Raw genomic sequence first — 16,322 nt, forward strand, 5'->3', positions numbered from 1 at the left:
GAATCCATCAGGTTCTGGAGGACCGGTAGTGGAAATTTTGAGTAGTTCGGAGAACCGGCAAATGCCACCTTTGACTGGCCCCAGAGTGGGGAGGGAATGGAGATTTTGCAGTATCCTTCTCCTGCCATACCCACCAAGCCAAGGGCACAGAACCGGTAGTAAAAAAAAATTGAATTTCACCACTGCATCCATCCATCACCTAGTCATGGTGTCAATCCTTGCCATGCAGCCAATGGAGCAAGCTGCAGTTTGGGAGACATTGGCCTGTCCATCAAACCTGTTTGGTCTGAAAAAGGAGGGTGCCCAAGCTTCTTGAAGACGGCCTCCTGAATCCCAGGCGAAAGTCTTGGAAATGCTAAGAACAGAGGTGAAATCCAGCAGTTTCTGGAGAACTGGTAGCAGAAATTTTGAGTACCGGCAAATGCTACCTCTGGCTGGCCCCAGAGTGGGGTGGGAATGAAGATTTTGCAGTATCTCTCCCCTGCCACGCCCAACAAGCCACGCCCAACAAGCCACGCCCACAGAACCGGTAGTAAAATAATTTTAATTTCTCCACTGCCCCTGAGGCTCTTTAAACCTCTTTCCAATGATTACAGTTGTCGGGCTGACATGCTCTGAGGAAGATGAGAGCTGTGCCAGAGATTCAACTATGGAGGACGGGTCTCATCAGAGCAGGCAAGCCTGCAAAGCTTCATTTGCACAAATGGTGGGCGCGTTCATGAGACCATCTCCCTCCACGCCATTGCTGCCACTGCAGAACCTAAAATGCTGGGGGCCACTGGTTTACTACATGCAATGTGAACTACACAAACCCATACCAGATCTATTGTTGTTGGGGTCAACAAGGACCAGGCTAGATGGACACAGGTGACAAATGGGCTACAGGATTCAGAATTATTGGCTGAGCAACTAGAGTCAGCAGCTGCAGGACTTCCTGGAAGAAAACATGTTTAAGATGAACTGCATGGTTTTTTCTTGGAACATTTGCCTGTTTTCCAAGCGGTTTAACAACCCACTGCAAGAAAGTGAAACTGAAGATTGGCTAACATCTGGCAAACACTCTGATAATGAAAGATCCAATAAAAAGGGAAGAGCCAGACAATTACTGGTCAATTACTTGCTTACCAGCAACTTTCAAATTGCTAACTGGTACAGCAGTTGATGGAGTCCAACAGCATCTAATTGAAAACAAGGTCTTTCCACTTGACAGAAAGGAAACTGCCCAAACACCAGATGAAGTAAAGATCAGCCTGTTAGACGGGGCAAATGGAAGAGATATCTGTAATACCATCAAAAATCCACATCTGCCTTTCCCATGTCATTGGAAAGAACTTTATATGCAGACAAAAATGCCAAATCCAGTTTAAGCATCTGGCTGACTGTGTGACATATCTTAGTAAAAATTGAAATAGAACAACTGTGGCAAAAGAAAGCAAAGATAGTATCAGAAGTAATAGGTGCCTTGGTGCAATCCCAAAACAAATGGACTGCAAATGGAATACAAACACTACTTGAAAACCATTGGCATTGACAAATTCACTCTAAGTCAATTGCAAAAAGCAGCTTTCCCCCTGTTTGTACAAAACTCTTTTAATAATAATAATAATAAAAAAAGCAGCTTTATTCGGGACAGCTTGCATGCTGAGATGATACTTATAATACCATCAAACATTAAGATCTGTTTATCTCAGGTCCTTGGGAATGACTCAATGGATAGATAAAGGTGTCAAATCCAATCTGAAGATCTGGCTGACTGTGACAAACCACAATAGCTTATTATATTTATATAGTACTAAACTCCTAGCGACTCTGGGCTGAATTATGCAAAGTCTTATGTTTCCTGCCACTTTAATGGTGCTTTATTGAATAGGCCCCAGTGTTCAAATCTACTAAAATCTTTTTTTTTATTTTGCGCATTCATTTAAAACATTTATATAACCACCCATCTTAAAAACAATCCATAAAACAATATAAACCAATATAAAAACTAACAGCAATAAAACTAAAAACAGAGGCTCTGGCTGGACCAAGACATGGACTGACAATCTTGTTTTAACCTACTGTAGTATCTTATCTGAACTCGGCCTAATGGGCCAGAAAGTAAATCCCAAAAGAAACCTTTACCATCTCCTCAACATCTCCAATTTAGTTTTCCCTTTGGAAGGAAGCCAGCCACATTTCAGAGATGGTTGCTGACCCATTAGCAACCTTCAGACTCCCCATTTCCTCTTCTTAACAGGAAGGCCAAAGGGTAGGGAAGCCTTTGAGCCATGGCCAGTTGAAGAAATCCTTGGGGAAGGGGATGGATGTCATGGCAAAGGAAACTATGCCCAGAGGATCTACAACTATGACCATGATTTTTCTAAAATACCAAATCTGTGTCTGTGTGCAATGGTTTCTTCATTCTGCTGCAGGTGGCCTCTTGGACTTTGAAAGGTTCACACTGGACAATGAGCTGAAACTTTGCACATTCCTGCAATTTTGCACCAGAGCTTGCATCTGACTCATTATGTCTCAAATCTCCACCCTTTAACCCTGTACAGCACCATCTTGGCAGGTTTTCTCCCATTACTTCCATTTTCCCCCAGTTCTGGGCCTCAAAAGCTGAAAAATACAAGCTACCTCTACACTATAGCCTGTGGCTGGAAGACAATTATAGCCTGCTGTATCTTAAACTGACCATAACAATTAACTTTTAAGAATATTTAACAGAATGTTTAATCTCACAGGGATCTAGCTATATCCACTTCAAATCCCTACATCTCAGCCAGAAACTGAGCAACAATTATTATCTGGATAGACAGCTGTGAGGAAGAGAAAGGAAGGGACCAAGTCCCAGATAATTTGTGTTTCTCACCTTTGTTCCTATTACTGTAGGTGTAGCAGGCAGTAAATCCCTCCTAAAGTTCCCTAAAAGCTATGTAAAACTAGCAAGTGCCATCACATGCAAAAATTCTCTTCCTGAAATTTGGCTGGCTTTACGTGTATACGATTATGTGCAAAATTCATACTTGAAGCCAATTTCTCACTCTCTAGCAGTCCAGGATTTCTCTACAAAAGAATCTTGTCATGCATCCAGAAATTGGTATGAGGCATTCAATAAGGGTAGTAACTTTGTTGGGTAAAGTAGATGTAGAGAGTTGGGGAGATGACCTTGACAGAAATATGCAAGAATGATTGCATAAGCAGAGAGGGCTGAAACATTTTTTCAGTTCTAGGTAGCAAGATAAAATTTGGAGGAGGAGGAGGAGGCAGTCAGATTTGTGAGATTCTGTTGTTATAGCCAATCTCAATCAAAAACTAGAGTTGATTTTCCGGTTTGGTCTATCAGTGGGGCTGAGAGAAGATGAGTGGGAAAGAAAACAAATTGACTCCAAGTTGGCAATGGAGTGAGAAAAGACTGAATTATCTCTCATTATTTATTCAAACTATATGCCAAATATATATTAAAGAAAACTGGAGCAGTAGATATCGGTAACCTGTGCTGTGCTGATGACACTATCCTGATAGCAAAAATACAAAGGTCTACAAATGCTAATAATAAAAGTCAAGGAGCACAGTGAAAAAAAATGCTGCTAAAATTAACTATAAAGACAACAACAGGAAGAACAACAGCCTTAGTAACGAAGATATCAAAATGGTGAATAGCTTCTGCCTTTGAGAATCAATCTTCAACTGTAAAGGAAGAAGCAGTCAAGAAATACACCATACATTCTGCAGAGCAGCCAAGAAATCCTTGCAAAATATTCAAATGTTGTGTCGTGTGCATACCTACAACAATCAGAATCAGACACATGGTGCTTGTTTCTCTTTGAATGCAAATATTGGATTTTCATGAAGCAGAATAAGAAGATTGCTGATGTTTGTGAACTTGGAGTTCACAAGAAGACTTCTGAGAATATTATGAACAACCAAAACAAAAACAAAAACCCACAAATGCGTCATCAAAGAAATCAATCTAGAATTGATTCGAGGCACGAATGACCTCAAACCACATCTTAAGGCACAAACGATTAGACTTAAATTATCCTAATTTAGACACATTATGTTAAGACTCCGCTCCACAGAAAAGCCTCTCATGCTGGGAAAGGTGGAAGGAAAAATAAGATGATCAGCATCAAGGGGAATGAAAGATCAGATTAGGGATAGACTGTCATGCTGAAAATCTACATTCATTTATTCATTCATTGAAAGTTGACTCAGCCTTCACCTTCTAAGGTCAGTAAACTGAGGGCCCAGAATGTTAGGGGCAATATGCTGACTTTGTAAACTGCTTAGAGAGGGCTGTAAACCACTATGAAGTAGTATGTAAGTCTAAGTGCTGTTGCTATTGCTATTTATAAATTTTATTCTCCGGCCCATCTTATCATCAAGATAACAACTGATACCATCAGTTTACAATCCTAAAAATTAGATTGGATTGGATTAGGATTAGGATTCATAATTAATACCTGCAAATGCTATGATCTAATTACAGATAGGGTGGGCAGGGGGGGAGGTGGGTCTATTGTTAATCGATCAACCTCCTCCACAATGATGTTCCCCCATTGGGGCCCCAAACAGCCAGAACCACGTCTTTAGACCCTTACAAATGGACAGCAGGCTTGGGAGTGACTTACATTGCTTGGGGGGGGGGGCGATGACAAGATGTTCCAGAGGGCAGAGAAGGCCCTTCTCTTGGATCCCACTAGCTGGAATAATCAGGCTGACAGCACCTGCAGCATGCCTCCTCTGCTGGTACAGGCCCATCCCAGTGGGATGAGCTGGTTCTTCAAGTAGCCTGGACCACGAAGGGCTTTAAAGGTGATTACCAACACCTTGAATTGCACCCAGAAGCAAATTGGCAGCCAGTGCAACTCACGGATCAGTGTATTCCATGGGCCATTCTTCAGGCCACAAGAACTGCCCATACCCACCCACTTTGCAGCAGCTGTAACTTCTGACTGCTCTTCAAGGGTAGCCCCATGTTGTTGCCCCATTTTATGCTGCAATGGTCATAAATGTGAAAACTGGTCATAAATCACTTTTTCAGTGCTATTGTAGTGTTGAATGGTCACTAAACAAATGGTTGCAAGTCGAGACCTGTATAAAATGGATATACAGAAGGCCATACTTCACATTCTCCCCTTCAGCAGTCCCCCAAATTGTTTCAACAGTATCTTTTGGTATCTGTCTGTCATTAGTGCCAAATAACGAGCATGATAGAATCATAGGGTTGGAAGGGACCTTGGAGGCCTTCTAGTCCAATCCCTGCTCAATCAGGAGACCTCTACTATTCTGGGAATGGCTGTCCAGTCTCTTCTTGAAAACCTTCAGTGATGGAGCACTCACAACTTCTGGAGGTAAGTAATTCCACTGATTAATTCTCTCTCTGTCAGGAAACCTCTCCTTAGTTCGAGAATCTCTCTTTGATAAGTTTCCATCCGTTACTTTCTGTCCTGCACTCAGGTGTTTTGGAGAATAAGTTGAACCCTTCATCACTTTGACAGCTCCTCAAGTACTGGAAGACGGCTATCATGTCAACCTGGCCTTTATCTTTATTATGATTGATATACCTCCTACTTACCTCAATCGTTCATATGGTTTACCTCCAGATCCCTTATCATTATTCTTGCTCTTCTCTGCACACTTTCTTCTTCTCAACATCTTTTTTAGATCTCCCCGAGTCTCCAAGTACGCATCCCACATCTGACCAGACCTATGGCTATCGTAGGAGGTGCTTCCTAGCAGGACCACCATGTACACCTACTATCCTACAGTTCTTCACCATTTGAATGATGTAGCACCCTCATTAAACCTGTAGCCTCTGCCTGAGGTCCAGGGTGCAATCTCAGAGCCATAACGTGTAGCCATTTGTTTTTTTAGTACTTTTTCAATTCCTTCTGCCACCAGCTTCTAATCTGCCAAAGGGCTTTGAAGAGCTTAACAGCCGATTTTATGACATTTGCTTGGCCACCATAAAGATACTGGTTCAGTTGTGACTTTGGACCTACATAGTTATCTGTACATCCAAGCACAGAACAAAATCATGCTGAGTAGTGTTATCAGTGGAGATCCCATAGGAACAAGTAAGAAGAGCAGCCGGTGCTTCTGATAACTGCTCTCACGGCTGATCTTTGAAAACAGTCCAAATGCCAGGGTTGAGATTCTGCAGGTAGGTTTAACCTTTCAACCATACAAAGCAGTTTATTTTCATCACGGCGCCACACCTTCATGCTTTTATCATTCCAAACTTTTCCGTTTTTTTAAAAGAACCAGACAGGCATAGGAATAGGCAGCATTTCACAGTCAGTAGAAAATATGCCAGTTTAAGACCTTAAGAGGAAGCCTTTAGCCTCCTGATAAATTTGCTCTCATAGGTTTGTCCCCCTCCCTTAGGATGCTCCTTTCCACCCCGATTTGCATGGGGCACATAGTTGCAACCTCCTGTCACTCTGATTCTCTACGAACAATTGAAGTCCAAATACCACCTTCAACAACGAAGATATTGAACTGCTGGAGAGCTTCACCTTGAACGTGCATGGTGGAAATTGGACCCCAGGTGGGGTAAGATGTTTCAAGTCAACATCACATCCTTCTTGGGTGGCAGAGGTCTGCAGCCTAGCATTGTCAAGTTGCAGCACATTTCCTTCTAGTGTCTCCAAACTCTGCTTAATCATTGTTTCAAAGTTTTGAATGTTAACCGTGTAGTGGTTTGGACTGATATCAATGCCAGGATCAAGGAGAGACCTAAGAATAAAACCATCTACACCACCACCCTCAAACTGTAACCACAGGTTTTCCTGCCAGCGCTCAGATTTTGACTTGCTTTTGCAGCAAAACTGATTAACACTACAGTTCTGAGTCATAACAAGGAGCCCATATTTTATCAGTGGTCACAATGCTAGAAAATCCCCACCTGCACTGTCAAAATATGAGGAATCTGTATCAGCTCAGACGTTTCATTTTTGCTGTCGATATGCAAGAAACCCATCTGGGAGAAGCCACAGAACAGGGAGTCCTCGACTTACAACAGTTTGTTTAGTGACGACAAAGTTATGACAACATACAAGAAAAGTGACTTATGACCGTTTTTCACAGTTATGACCTCATCATTATCTCCATGATGATGTCATCAAAAGTTGGGTGCTTAGCAACTGACTCATATTTATGACGGTTCCAGTGTCACAGGACCATGTGATCCCCTTTTCTGGTCCTCTGACCCAGCAAAGCCAGATTCACTTAACAACTGGGTTACTAACTTAACAACTGCAGTGATTCACTTAACACCTGAGGTAAGAAAGGTCGTAAAATGGGGCAAAGTTTGCTAAACAAATGTTTCACTTAACAAAATAAATTTAGGGCTCAATTGTGGTCATTAAGTCGAGGACTACTAGCACTAATACCAACACAGCCCTCACCCTAATCCAGGGGTGTCCAAACTTGGGAACTTTAAGACTTGTGGACTTCAACTCCCAGAATTCCCCATGCTGGCTGCCCTAATCAATCAATCAGAATAGAGCTGGAAGGGACTTTGGAGGTCTTATAGTCCAATCCCCTGCTCAAATTGAAGGCCCTATAGGCCTATACCATTTCTAGCAGGTGACTGTCCAATCTCTTCTTAAAATCCTCCGGTGATGGAGCTCCCACAACTTCTGGTGGCAAGCTGTTCCACTGGTTAATTGTCCTCACTGTTAGGAAGTTTCTCCTCAATTCCAGGTTGCTTCTCTTTTTTATTAGTTTCCATCCATTGTTTCTTTTCCTGCCTTCTGGTACTTTGGAAAATAAATTAACTCCCTCCTCTTTGTGGCAACCTCTCAAATACTGGAATACTCCTATCGTGTCACCCCTAATTCTTCTTTTCTTTAGACTAGCTAAACCCAAAACCTGCAGCCATTCTTCATGTTTTAATCTCCAGACCTTTGGTCAACTTAGTTGCTCTTCTCATTGCATGTGACAAGGTCCAGATCAGCAATCAAAAATGTCCACCTCAACCTTTTTCACTTATTATTATTATTATTAGACTTTCCATCCCAGCTGCTGAAGATCTGAGTGCCTCCAAAGGTTATATTTGCTCTCAGATGAGAATTTTCTCATCAGCTGACAGAGGGCACTCTTTCTGTTTCCAAAAAACACTTGGGGTGCAAACGCCACACAGAAGTGGCACTGGCATCTTGGCTCTTCGAGTTCCCAACTTTCCATTCTACTGGGAGGGGGGGGAGGGCGAAGCCACCAAAAGACGGGTAGAAAATGCTCTGGACAATTGAGTCCAAAATTTGGCTGGTCCAAAGTCCCACAATTTACAGGTGGAAAATCCAGCTGGGCTGTGTATCTCCTTGAAGAAAATGTGGCTCAACACCATGTGAAAAACCTTCATGGTCATAAATAAAAAGTTGGAAATGATCATCTGGGAATTATATAAAGGTGATTATATTTGGGGATTTATATATTTATGAAACAAACCCAATCACCTGTTAAATCTTTGTGTCGTTTTTAACTCTATGCTTTTACTTTGCACCATGGTGGTGTTGGCCATGAACACACAGGTAGGCAGTCCTTGAACTACAAGAGTTTGTTTAGTGACCATTCGAACTCACATCATTGAAAGAAGTGCCTTATGACCACTTTTCACACTTATGTCCACTGCAGCATCCCCATGGTCACATGATGGAAATTTAGACTCTTGGCCACTGACTTATATTTATGACGGTCGCAGTGTCCCGGGGTCACGTGGTCCTCTATGGCAGGGGTGTCCAAACTTGGGAACTTTAAGACTTGTGGACTTCAACTCCCAGAATTCCCCAGCCAGCCATGCTGGCTGGGGAATTCTGGGAGTTGAAGTCCACAAGTCTTAAAGTTCCCAAGTTTGGACACCCCTGCTCTATGGCAACCTTTAGATCTCCCCGAGTCTCCAAGTACGCATCCCACATCTGACCAGACCTGTGGCTATCGTAGGAGGTGCTTCCTAGCAGGACCACCATGTACACCTATCCTACAGTTCTTCACCCTTTGAATGATGTCACCATAAAGATACTGGTTCAGTTGTGACAAGCAAAATCAGTAGGGAAGCCGGATTCACTTAAGAACTGGGTTACTAACATCAACTGCAGCAATTCACTTAACAACTGTGTCAAGAACGGTCGTAAAATGGGGCAAAGCTCACTTAACAACCATCTTGTTTAGCAACAGAAATGTTGGGCTCAATTGTGGTTGTAAGTTGAGGGCTACCTGCAGTTTGCAATGAAACAAGAGAGGGGGGATATGTTTTTTCCCCAATTTTTTTTTTATTTTTTATTCTCTTACATACCATTGTAAATATACATTCACATAATTGTTCTTCTTTATATTTGTCATTCTTATACATTTGTTGTTTCATTTAATAGGTTATAATATACAGTTTGGGTTGCTTTAGTTACTATTCCTTCCGCCTGTTGTAACACCACCTTGTTTTCCCTTTCTTTTCTCTCTCCCTCCTTTCTCTACTTCCTTCTTTCCTCCTCTCCTTCCCCTTCCTTCTTCCCTTACCTCTCCCCTACTCCTACTTTTCCTCTTCCCCTTCCTACCCTCTCTCCTTCTTTCTCTTCCTTCCATCCTCCTCTCCTTACCTTTCTTCTTTCCCTCTTATTTTCCCTTTCTTTTCTCCCTCCCTCCCTTCTCTACTTCCTTCCTTCCTCCTCTCCTTCCTTCTTCCCTTACCTCTCCCCTACTCCTACTTTTCCTCTTCCCCTTCCTACCCTCTCTCCTTCTCTTTCTCTTCCTTCCATCCGCCTCTCCTTACCTTTCTTCTTTCCCTCTTATTTTCCCTTTCTTTTCTCCCTCCCTCCCTTCTCTACTTCCTTCCTTCCTCCTCTCCTTCCTTCTTCCCTTACCTCTCCCCTACTCCTACTTTTCCTCTTCCACTTCCTACCCTCTCTCCTTCTCTTTCTCTTCCTTCCATCCGCCTCTCCTTACCTCTTTCTTCTTTCCCGTCTTCCTCTCATTCTCTCCTCCTCTCGCCCTTTCTTTTTCTGTTTTCATAGGTATTTCTTTCAGATCTCAATTTATGTTTTCTTGGGATGGTTATTTCCACAACCCCAAATATATTGTAGTTTAATATCATTTCTTATTTTCCTACCTTTGCTAATCCATCCTAACTATATTTCCTCCCCCCCCCTTTATATCTTGCTCTTGAATATATACTTATATATTTAATATTTTCTTTTCTGTTTCCCCGGTGGGGGGCATATTTTAAAGGCTGCCTCTTAACGCGCCTCCTTCGGGCTCTGCTCAAAGGTACCTTGGACTCCCGGGAGCCCTTTGCCAAGGTCCTTATCTCTGCTTCCAGGTGTCAACGCCTTTTGGACAGCCTTAATCTGCCAGGTCACTTCGAAGGGGAAAAGATGCTTTTGGCTGATCTCCAACTGGAAGAGGATCTAGGCGCCGAGAAGCGAAGTTCGTGCCAATACACACCCCCACCCCACCCCCCTATTGGCAGGAAAAGCACTGGGGGGAGGGGAGAGTGGCTGAGAAGGGAGCCGTGTTCTGGGGATGGGTCGGCCGGGGGTCGGGGCAGGAAGCTTCAACGACGACCGCCAGGCTCACTTGGGGCGTTCCGTCCGGAGGTTGCGGGGGCCGCGTTTTCCCATCGTGGCGCGGCGGAGGGCCGGAGCGGCTTCGTGTCCCGCCTGGCTTTCGGAAGAGCGGGCCGAGGGGCTCTGTTGGAGCGGTGGACGCCCACCGGGTCCTAGGCGAGGGAGCGGGGAGATCCCGGCTTGCACGCGGGAGCCAGGGCGCCTGTAGGCTTTCTCGGCGCCACTGCAAACAGCGCAGGGACGGCCCCCTTCCGAGGCCCGTCCAGGCAGCCGGAGGCGGCGCCGGAGGTGGGACGGGGAGGAACCGTCGGGGCCGGGGAGAAGGCGGACGCTAGGGGGCGCCTATCGGCCGGCAGGTATAAATAGCTGGCCCGGGACGCCTCAGCCAGCCAAGAGCCAGCCCGTCCCGATCTCCAGCGCCGCCGCCGCCGCCACCGGACCCCCGCCGGCCTCCGACCATGCGCCGCGGTGCGCTTTAGCTACTCCATGGAGTCGGGCAACTTCTACGAGGCGGACTCGCGGCCCCCGATGCCCAGCGCTTTCCACTCGCACCCGCAGCAGCAGCGCCCGCCGCTCCCCGCCGCCGCGCACCTGCCCTCCGCCGCGCTCGGCTTCGCCCCGCCGGCCGGCCCTTTCGGCTACCTGGCGGCGTCGGAGCTGCCCGAGATCTGCGAGCACGAGAACTCCATCGACCTGAGCGCCTACATCGACCCGGGCGCCTTCAACGACGAGTTCCTGGCCGAACTCTTCCAGCACAACAAGCAGCAGCAGCAACAGCAGGAGCGCGCCGCCAAGGCCGGGCTGGAGTGCGGCGGGGCCGGCATGCCGGGCGCCGGGTTCCCGCCGGGCGGGGGCGCTCTCTACTGCTACGCCGACAAGCTGGAGGGCAGCGCCGCCTACGAGCGCCTGGGCCAGGGCCCCCCGCTGCTGCCAGGCCTGCGCCCGCTGCTCATCAAGCAGGAGCCCCACGAAGAGGAGGAGGCGGCCGCGCTGGCCGCGCTCTACCCGCCGCCGCCCGCCGGGCCCCCCTGCAGCCACCTCCAGTACCAGGCGGCGCACTGCGCCCAGACCACGGTGCACCTGCAGCCCGGCGGGCAGCCCACCCCGCCGCCCACGCCCGCGCCCAGCCCGCACGGGCCCCACCCGCCCCACCGCCTCCACGCCGGGCCCAACGCCGCCGCCTCGTCGGGCAAGTCCAAGAAGTCGCTGGACAAGGGCAGCAGCGAGTACCGGGTGCGGCGGGAGCGCAACAACATCGCGGTGCGCAAGAGCCGCGACAAAGCCAAGCAGCGCAACGCCGAGACGCAGCAGAAGGTGCTGGAGCTGAGCAACGACAACGAGCGGCTCCGCAAGCGCGTCGAGCAGCTCAGCCGCGAGCTGGAGACCCTCCGCGGCATCTTCCGGCAGCTGCCCGAGAGCTCGCTGGTCAAGGCCATGGGCAGCTGCTCCTGAGCGGACCGCAAGGGCGTCGCGGGGCAGAGGGTCGGGGTCCCCGCGAACCCCGCGCGGGCGAAGCCGTCGGGAGGGGCCGCTGCACTCCGTGACCCCGCCTGGCTGCCTTGCCGAACTCTGCCTCCTCCGGGCGGCCGCGGACAGAACATTGGGGCCGTGGGAAGCGCGGACCCGCGGCGTTTGCTAAATTGAACCCTGGCCGGGAAAGAGAGCCGGGGCCGGACTGAAACCTCCGCTCTGGATTTCGGCCCGGTCCTCTCCTTCCGCCGCCCGCCCGCCCTGTACTGTGAAAGCCGTCTCTCGTAGTTGTCGTCGTCCTCGTTATTATTATTATTATTATTTTATTGCTCGGAGCCTTGCCATGTCACCAGCTGGGACTAGCGCTGGGCACAGAACTCTCTAGCCATAGGAAAAAACTTTTACAAAACTTTTTCCTCTTGTTGCACAGCCGGTCTCCTTGGCTCTGGAGACCTGGCTTGGAATCGGTGCATAACTTTTAACTGAGCTCCACCTGGGTAGGGTGGGCCCTTGAAGGGTTTCAGGCATGTATGTGTGCACAGGCACACACACACACACACACACACACACACACACACACACAGGTTATTTTGGGGAGAATGCTGAGCTCCTTTTTGGGGGTCACAGTTCATGGCCACTACTTTGGACTCCAAGTCCCAGTCAGCACTTTCATGCCAAAGGATGGACATCTTCACCCAAGTGCCAATTTTTAATATTCATTGTACCGGGTGCCAACATTACCCCCCTCTTCCTAAGAATTAATACCCGGGAACTCTCTCTTTGTATGGTGTATTTGGGGGGATTAAACAAAGATGCAAGCCCGTTTTAGAAATTCTGGTTTTAAATCCCGAAATAAAATGCAAATATTCTGTTTTAAGCCTTTATTTTCCTGTCTGTTGTTTCCGGCTTCCCCTGTTGAACCTAAAGTTTTGCTGGAGTTTATGTGCAATCCAAAATGCCTTTGGTTGCAGTCTAAGCCTGAAGTAAGTAAGCCCCGTGGTGTTGAATGGGACTTAGCTGGTTGGTAAAGTCAGTTTATATTATTCAGGGTATTTCAGCTTATCCTTACTTGTCCTGGATAAAGTTTTATGTGCATTTGTGACTGGCTGCTGAGAAAGGGGTTTTTATAGGATAGCTGGTTTGCTGATCACAGGCTTATACAAACTGCCTTGTCCGGCACTTTAAAAAAAAAAGATATTCCAGTTGTGGATCTCTTCCTCCATGGCCTGGGATTGGCCTGGGATTCATAGGTGTCCCTTGTTAACTGTTTCAGAAGATGCCAGTCTGGCCCTCCCAAGAGAGGATAGAGGATAAATAAACTTTTGCAAAGTTTTACTGTTCAAAAGTCAGTTTTTTGTAGGCTTCTGTAATTTATTTTAAATCATGTTAACTGCTCTTTGCTTTGCTTCTATTTCTGCAGTTGTTTTCTCTGTTTTGCCAAGCGTGGCTATTTAAACTTCATAATAGCAATAGCACCTAGACTTATATACCGCTTCACGGTGCTTTTACAGCCCTCTCTAAGCGGTTTACAGAGTCAGCCTATTGTCTCCAACAATCTGGTCTTCCTATAAACTTCCTCCTTGAAAGCTGGCTCAGGAGTACATATACCAATGCATGTGTGAATAAGTAGTTTGAGGTTGTAAGGGTCTGTGTGGAAGAGAGAGCAGCTGAAATGCTGCTTAGGACCCAATTCTGATTTGATAAGCATTTTAATTTGCTTCTAATGAAGTCAACAAATTGTTCTGCTTGAGGCACCAAAAAAAAAGAGGGGAAAAGACCTTTCCAGGTGGATTTTTGGAAAACGACATTGCCCTTGTAACTTCTGTGTCTTTTCCATTTTTTTAAAAAAAACCACACATTTTATTTAATGTTACAATTATTTGTCTCTCCTCACTCATGTTTGAAAGGCTCCCTACTGAAAGCTCCTGCATTTTGCTTTCTGCAGAATAAGAAATTGGATCTGGGCCTGTCTCTCCTCCACCCTCCTTATTGAGCTTATTATCCTGGGTGCCGTGGTTATCCTGAGTCACCCCCTCCTGGTGTCCTCCCAAAATCATATTCCAGATTTCCAGCCGAAAGCCTTTTGTGTTTGGTGATTTGGTTCGACTTTCTTTCCTCTCCTGTACCAAAGCTAAGATTTCCCGATCATCCCCCAGCCCCCTGGTAAAAGTGGGAAGAAGGCTGGGTCAACGGGTCCAAGGTGAGAAACTTCCTTTTCCAAGCTGATGACTTCATGGACATGTACAGCTTTCCTGCCAACAAGGCGGAAGAGGATTGCCAGCCCTTTAGAATGTATCTTCCACTTCCTCACTTCCAGCCAGCAGCCTTCCTTGGGATTCTGGGACCTGAAGCCCACACACTTTAAAGTTGCTGAGAAACACTGCTTGACAGTAGTGTGAGTAAAAACTCCATTCAAGCAGGGATGAACCAAAATGGGAAATGTTCCCCTTCTCTGGTTCGCACAACCTATAAACCTAACCACAGGTCCAAGAGAGCTAACCTGATTCAAGCATTGGCCCGTTGGCTGGATTCACACAACATACCTGTGATGCAGGGGGTGAAATCCAGCAGGTTCTGGAGAACCGGTAGCAGAAATTTTGAGTAGTTCAGAGAACCGGCAAATGCCACCTCTGGCTGGCCCCAGAGTGCGGAGAGAATGGAGATTTTGCAGTATCCTTCCCCTGCCAAGCCCACCAAGCCACACCCACCAAGCCACACCCACAGAACCGGTAGTAAAAAAAATGAATTTCACTACTGCCATGATGGCAAACCTATAATAGCACGCATGCCACAGGTGGCACATGGAGCCATATCTGCCGGCATGTCAGCTCCAGCGTGCATGTGTGCACTGGCCAGCTGATATTCGGCCTTCCGGAGGGCCAGGTGAGGCTGTTTTTGCTCTTCCCAGGCTTCAGGAAAGTCTCCGGAGCCTGGGGAGGGCAAAAAACAGGCACAATGGGCCAACCAGAAGTTTGTGGGGGCATGGTTGCATTATGGGTGCCGGTACGCATGCATGCTATTGCCCATGCGCCCTTGCATTTTTGGCACCCAACAACAAAAAGGTTTGCCATCACTGCAATATCCTGAAGCCTAAAGCTAGTGGAGGGTGCGACGGCTGCATAACACAGCAGCCACAAAATACCTTCCTAGCCAAGCTTAGCACAGGTGTGAATGTCGTCCCTTCATCCTTAGGCTGAGGATCCGCATCCTGAATTTTGGGGTGTACAAGAGAGACATAGCAGCTTGGGATGCTGCCAGGTTTTCAAGACGTCAATGCAGCCCTACCCAGCATGCATCGCCACAAGTTCCTTGACCCTCTGCATTCTCCAAAAGGTTGTCCATTCACCCCACATCCTCTACAAGACCTGCTCCTTTGGAACGCGGACTCACAGGACTGGAAGGGACCTCAGAGCTCTTCTAGTCCAACCCCCTGCTCAAGACAGGGGATCTTATATTGCATCTATGTCAAATGGTTGTCCAGTCTATTTTGGAAGACCTCCAGTGTTCCAGCACCTACAAGCCCAGGAAGCAAACTGTTCCGTTGATTAATTGTTCTCACTGTCGGAAAATTCCTCCTAGGCTGGAACTCTCTTTAATATGTTTCCACCCTTTACTCCTTGTCCTGCCCTCAAATACTTTGGAGAATAAGTCCATCCCCTCTTCTCTGTGACAGACCCTCAAGTACTGGTAGGAAGCTATCATGCCCCCACCCCCACAATCCTTTAAGTCAGGGGTGTCAAACTCAAGGCCCTGGGTGCTTAGATCTGCCCCACAGGGCTGCCCTGAAAATAGCAAAGACTGGCCTGCAGTGTGTGTGTATCCCCACTCCCCAAGCTCCATTTTCACTGGCAGAGGGTTGCAAGAGGCAACAGACCTTGGGGGCCCGCTTTCACACGCAGAATGCTTGGGCCACCGCACACACACAACCCGACACAAGTGACATCATGCTGGCCATGCCCACCCTGGCCACATCCACCACCACCCCGCCCTGAGGTCAAACGCATCCCTGATGCGGCTCTCAATGAAATTGAGTTTGACACCACTATCACCACCCCGCTTTAAGTGATGGGAAATTCCCCATTTGAGGCAAGCAGATATTTCTGTGCAGCTGCAAGCAAAGGCCCTCATCTTCCACCAAAGATCAGAGCAACTGGACTGTTCTGAAAAGCTGAGAGAGAAAAGAGCCGATGCTCAGGCCTTCCAGATGTTCTGGGCAGGGAGCAGGTCATCCCAGTGGGGAGATAGAAGATCCCTTATGCCGAGTTGGAGAATTGGAAAAAGAAGCTTACTGGAAGAATTTGG

General features: G+C 47.2%; 1 protein-coding gene across 1 annotated transcript; it reads left to right on the top strand.

Annotated features, from left to right (window-relative positions):
- The first annotated feature begins 10,952 nt into the window (after positions 1-10,952).
- On the top strand, positions 10,953-12,897 carry CEBPA (CCAAT enhancer binding protein alpha). Its single transcript, XM_081963572.1, has one exon. It carries the CDS (start codon positions 11,037-11,039, stop codon positions 12,000-12,002), a length of 966 nt encoding a protein of 321 aa, XP_081819698.1. The 5' UTR covers positions 10,953-11,036; the 3' UTR covers positions 12,003-12,897.
- The last annotated feature ends 3,425 nt before the right edge of the window (positions 12,898-16,322 follow it).

Source organism: Natrix helvetica (genome assembly GCF_964273705.1).
Source record: "Natrix helvetica genome assembly, chromosome: 10".
Lineage (NCBI taxonomy): Eukaryota > Metazoa > Chordata > Lepidosauria > Squamata > Natricidae > Natrix > Natrix helvetica.

Bases quoted from the DNA above. Each gene is read 5' to 3' on its own strand.
- CEBPA (XM_081963572.1), top strand. From the start codon at position 11,037: ATGGAGTCGGGCAACTTCTACGAGGCGGACTCGCGGCCCCCGATGCCC.